Source organism: Cryptomeria japonica, chromosome 7, assembly GCF_030272615.1.
Source record: "Cryptomeria japonica chromosome 7, Sugi_1.0, whole genome shotgun sequence".
NCBI lineage: Eukaryota > Viridiplantae > Streptophyta > Pinopsida > Cupressales > Cupressaceae > Cryptomeria > Cryptomeria japonica.
In genome coordinates, this window is record NC_081411.1 from 139,460,771 (window position 1) to 139,466,506 (window position 5,736).

Here is a 5,736-nt window from a genome sequence, read left to right on the forward strand (position 1 = left end):
TAATATGGTATACAAATATTTAGTGAATCCCACGTAACTATAACACGACTTATGTAATTTTTGAGGTGATTATAGGTCATCCAAATATGACTTATGTAATTTTTGATGCGATTATCGGTCATCCAAATAATAGGCAAATACAATATAGTTGGCGAAAGTTGGGGTGACTGGAGACACGCGTCGGCAAGATGTCGAGTGAATTGGGTCCCCCTGGCTAACAAATCTTCACATGCCTATAGGTGAATTAAGGTCATCTATTAAGGCAAGCTCGGAGAGTGTAGGCGAAATAATTAAATTTACCATGTGTCCATATATTGTATTGGTGAAATCATCGCATAGAAACATTTAATTGCATAAAACATATGACGAACAGGCCATGATTTTGACGGAAATTGATAATGTTCTGGCAACATGGCCACCCCTAGTCGGTACAAAATATTCACCATTTCCGACATGGCCAATGTGAAAAATTCGCTATTGGCGAATATTCACCACTAAAGTAATCGCTGATCTTGACCATGGATGAATAATGTAGTGGTGAGTCTAAATGATGATCCACCAAGTGGGAGTATATTGTATTGACTTATTGATCCTATTTCCTTGAGCTCTTTCTTTTGGGTACTATAGGGAGAAATTCTTGATAGAGAAACACAATCTACATATAAAATTGATCCTTTCATTGTCCACATGTTGTTGCAATTTTTTTTTGTCCACATTTACTAAGATATTAGTTGGGATACCATTGGAGAGGTTCATTTCCACACAAATCCATGTAGAGATGGAACTTGTGTAGTTGGTTGTCTCATCTATGAAAAAATATTATTTTACCAAATCATTTCTTAGAGTTTGTAAACTCTCCAATATGAAAATTGAAAAAAGAAATGTATGGAAAATGGTCATAGAGAAAAGAATGAGTAAAGAACTCTATGTAGGGATCAATGGAATGGTACTAGGGCTTCATGTAGAGGAAGTCATCATAGACGACCTAAAGACATTTCTTCAACACATTATCCTTATCGTCAATGGAGTGGAACTGAAGTATCAAAAACCATTTTTCACATGGGCAAATGATAATGTCCTCCTCAAAACTATTCTTATAGATTGATGAAATCCGAGCATGGAGCTCACTCATTTTAGGCCACAATCTATAAAATTTGCATCTAAATAAATGCTCTTGCAAAAATTATTCTCTCACATCAACGGATCCCTCAATCACAATGTTATGAATCAATGCAAATTGTTGGAGTGTAAGTGGAAATCATATAGAATTGTGGCAAGAGGAGTAGGATCCACTTGAGTAGAAAAGAGCATGGTATGTACTAGAGGAGTGGGCACTAGAGAAACCCTTAGGAGAAACATAGTTCCCCATTAAGTTGTCGCTACTTGAAAACACCAACAAAGAAGTATGGGATAGCCATCAAAGGAAACCCTAGCACATGGACAAAAGTCGCATAGTAGAGTAGGAGGCTTAGACGTATATTCACACCACCCCATCCTAGATCACACCTTATCTGAGAAGGGGACCCTAGGTACCAAAATCACCTTCAACATTAGTGAAATGGCATGGTCCAAGGGAGCCATCACTCATAGAGGAGGAAGGAAGCACAACAAAAGAAGCTTTGTAGAGCATCTTGAATATTTTTATATATATTATTATTACATTATATTTATTAGACAATCATATCTATTTATTATATAAATTTATATATTTATTATAGCTATATACTTTTTTAAGTTGTATTATATTATTCATCTATATATATTATACACATAATATTAAAATACTAAAATAGAAATAAATAATCTAATATTATAATATATATAACTAATATAATATTAATTACATAAATATATATTTTTCTTATATTTATGTAATATTATATTTTTTATCTATATATTATAATATTTATATATGCATATATTAATATATAAATATTATAATATATAGATAAATAATATAATTAATATTTATACTATATACTACCAATATTTGTATTATATTTATATATATATGAAACATATTGTGTGAAAAAAAATGAAAATGACATCAATATAATTAAGTTGAAAAATTACTTGCTCACTCGGTTGGTGTGTTTGGTGGCTTCATGCCCTTGCTAGGCTATTATGATTTCTAGGCTATTGTGCGCTATTTTAAAATGTAGGTTTCCCTCACATTACGGTGATCCCCTCACATTACGGTGATGATACTCATTAGAGTGATTACGTGTAACACATGCATCTTTTTATATCTGATTGATGTTATTTTTAATGCATGAAATGCTATTTTGTATGAAGGATAGCAGCCTCAGCATCACAACAAAACAAAACAAAATATGAGACATTGATGGTCCCAATTTGGTCAAATCCCCAGCACCTCTCTATTAACGCGAGCTAACTGGTGCCAACAGTAAGAGACCATCTCAACGGCGATTGTGTCCTCTGCCAAAGTAGGGATGAATTCAGACCGTCCGTATGAAAACTGGGTTCATGAGGCTTAAAGTTTGTGGGGGGAACTTTGAGAGGCGTAGAAATCATGCGTGATGGTGGGAATGAGAGAACTTTGCTGACTGTTGTGTAGGACTTTGTCCTAATCTACAAATCCCTGATGGTCGGATAGATGGAACGGATTAAGCTTGCTTATGAACAGTGAAGAAAGTGAGGTTATTAAAAGGCCTCTGATCGCACGGGCTAGAGCATCACTTTCCATTCTGTGTGATTTTCAGGCTTTTGTGTTTTGCTTAGAGTTGCAGCATTGTCGAGTATTTCTAGTCTAAAACTCTCGAATCCAGGGAGAGCAATAAGATGGGTTTACAAATTTTGGTGACATGCGTACTGTTCGTCTGGGTACTCTGCAGCCATGGACAGATTACCGGAGCAGCTGTGTTTGAGAATTTCGCAGGATTACACAATAATTCCTCCCCTGCGGAAGAAGACCCCAATAGTGTAGCTCAGATGGTTCACGAGTATGCTTTGCCCTAACTACCCTTCAATTTTCAACGCATTTTTTTTGTAAGTTGATATGAAGTATGAAGTATGGAGTAATGTGGATTGTTTTTGTCGTTGAGATTTGCAGGAGCATTAACAGTACCAGGCGAGATCTGGCTGGTTTGTCATGCAGGACGGGGAACCCCATCGATGACTGCTGGCGATGTGACCCTAACTGGTGGCGTAACCGCAAGCGGCTAGCAGACTGCGCCATTGGCTTTGGCAGGAACGCCATTGGAGGCAAGTACGGCCGCTTTTATGTTGTAACAGATCCTGGTGGCGATGACCCGGTTAATCCTCGCCCTGGCACTCTGCGCCACGCAGTCATCCAGACGGAGCCTCTGTGGATCATTTTCAAGGGAAACATGAACATCCGGCTCAAGCAGGAGCTCATAATGAACAGTTTCAAAACAATTGACGGTCGTGGCGTCAATGTCCACATTGCTTCAGGCCCCTGCATAACAATTCAATATATTACTAATATCATAATTCATGGAGTTCACATCCATGACTGCAGGCCAGCAGGTAATGCCCTGGTGAGATCTTCCCCAACTCACTTTGGGTGGAGAACAATGTGTGACGGAGACGGGGTATCGATTTTCGGGTCAAGCCACATTTGGGTTGATCATTGCTCACTCTCCCGATGCGCCGATGGTCTCATCGACGCCATCATGGGATCAACTGCCATTACCATCTCCAACAACCACTTTGCCCATCACAATGAGGTTTGTTATCTTTCTCTATTATCTTTTCATTTTCACCCCTTTATAATTTGGTTCTTTGTAGATCATATGAAATCTATCATAGTAAATAAAATTTCTTATCAATCCACTGTCATTACCATCTCCAACAACCACTTTGCCGATCATAATAAGGTTGATAATCTTTCTTATCATTTTTTCATTTGTGCCATCTTTTAATTTGGTTTTTTGTAAATGATATAAAAAATTTTCAAATGTGTGAATTGATGCAGGTGATGCTGCTTGGTCACAGTGACGCCTACACAGCTGATGTCAATATGCGGGTGACCATAGCCTTCAACCATTTTGGCAAAGGTCTCATACAGCGAATGCCTAGGTAAGAAAGACATGTTATTTTGCCCTAATCTCATATGATTGAATGTAAGAAAGATGTGCTCTATTTTGTCTTAATATTTTATCATTTTAACTTAAAGTACACAAGTTTTAATTTGTTTAAATTACTCATCTGTAATTGCACTTTTCAAAATGTAATTGAATCAGATGCAGACATGGATATTTCCATGTGGTGAACAATGAATATACACAATGGCAAATGTATGCCATTGGTGGGAGTGCAAACCCCACCATAGTTAGCCAAGGGAATCGATTTGTGGCATCTAACAATCCTTTTGCTAAAGAGGTACCGACCAAATACCCACATCCTCTTAGATTTAATTACATCAATGATAAGAAATTTCGACAATCCATAATAACAAGCTATAGATGTTTCTGGATTCAATTCCCAACAAAAACAAAATAAAAAATAAAAATAAAAAATTATCCTAATTACATTAATTACCCAGTTAATGCATAGCGAACTAATCTGTGGTATAAATTTTTTGATTTGCGTTTGAAGGTAACGAAACGGGAGAACTTCAATCCAGGTGTATGGCATCACTGGAACTGGAGATCAGAAGGAGACCTGATGTTAAACGGGGCCTTCTTCACGCCATCTGGGACGGGGGCATCATCAACCTATCCAGAGGCATTGAGTCTGATGGCAAGGCCACCTTCCCTGGTGAGAACCCTTACAAAAACCGCAGGACCCCTTTCTTGTAGGGGAAGAGCTGCCTGTTAGCGCAAATGGAGATTATTCTGTTGTGTTACTGTTCTAGTAAATCCAAGCATCTACTACGCCATATCTACGTTTGCTTGTTCAAAAGTTTTGTCATTGTTTTATTCTCCTTGTTTCCATATTGTATGTAAATTGTTTGGAGGAGTACTTTTATAAATATTGCCTGTCATCTCCCCAACGTTTATTTCAAGCAGCCTTAGCCTGCCGGCAACTGTGTAAATGCTAATATGGTATTTACCAAGCTGAAGTGCAGATGTGTCGTTGTTAATAAAATTCCTAGTTTTGTATTGAAAAGCTATAGTATTTTGTGAGTGTCCAATCGTTAGTGGAATTCTTATATTAAATCTTAGTCTCTCTGATGATACATCTGTAAAATTAAGAAAGGACAACAGAGCCCTTAAATCTTATTGAAGCTATTAAATTTTGGTGAAATATACAAATTATTTAAATCCAACATTATTAGTGAAAACGAGAACCTTAATAAATTAATTTGATTCTCAAATCAACCACTATCACAAGCCATGTATTTATCTCATCTTTCCAAAATCACTTTAGATTATGAACCATGATGGAACAAATTATTTATATACTAATATAAGATATTATTACCCAAAAAATATTATATTTTATTTATATTTAAATTATATGTTATATAGTATATAAATAAAATATTATGTACACTATATAATAATCATTATAGTTTATAATTATATTATAAATTGAACTATATAAAATATACATAATGAATAACATTATATATATATCATAGAATATGATATATTTTATATAATATAATGTATAATACAAATATAAATATAATAAATAATATTTAAAATGTCATTTAAATTTACTAAAAAGTATCATATAATAATTTATACATTAAACAAGTATTATATAATTATATTTAAACTATTTAGGGTTGTTTGTAGTCAAAGT

The 5,736-nt window shown here is 35.3% G+C and overlaps 1 protein-coding gene across 1 annotated transcript; it reads left to right on the plus strand.

Annotated features, from left to right (window-relative positions):
* The first annotated feature begins 2,524 nt into the window (after positions 1-2,524).
* LOC131028247 (probable pectate lyase 18) lies at positions 2,525-5,094 on the plus strand. The gene is made up of 5 exons (XM_057958498.2): positions 2,525-2,963; positions 3,074-3,710; positions 3,959-4,062; positions 4,227-4,365; positions 4,582-5,094. Exons 1-5 carry the CDS (start codon positions 2,803-2,805, stop codon positions 4,801-4,803), a joined length of 1,263 nt encoding a protein of 420 aa, XP_057814481.2. The 5' UTR covers positions 2,525-2,802; the 3' UTR covers positions 4,804-5,094.
* Positions 5,095-5,736: the final 642 nt, after the last annotated feature.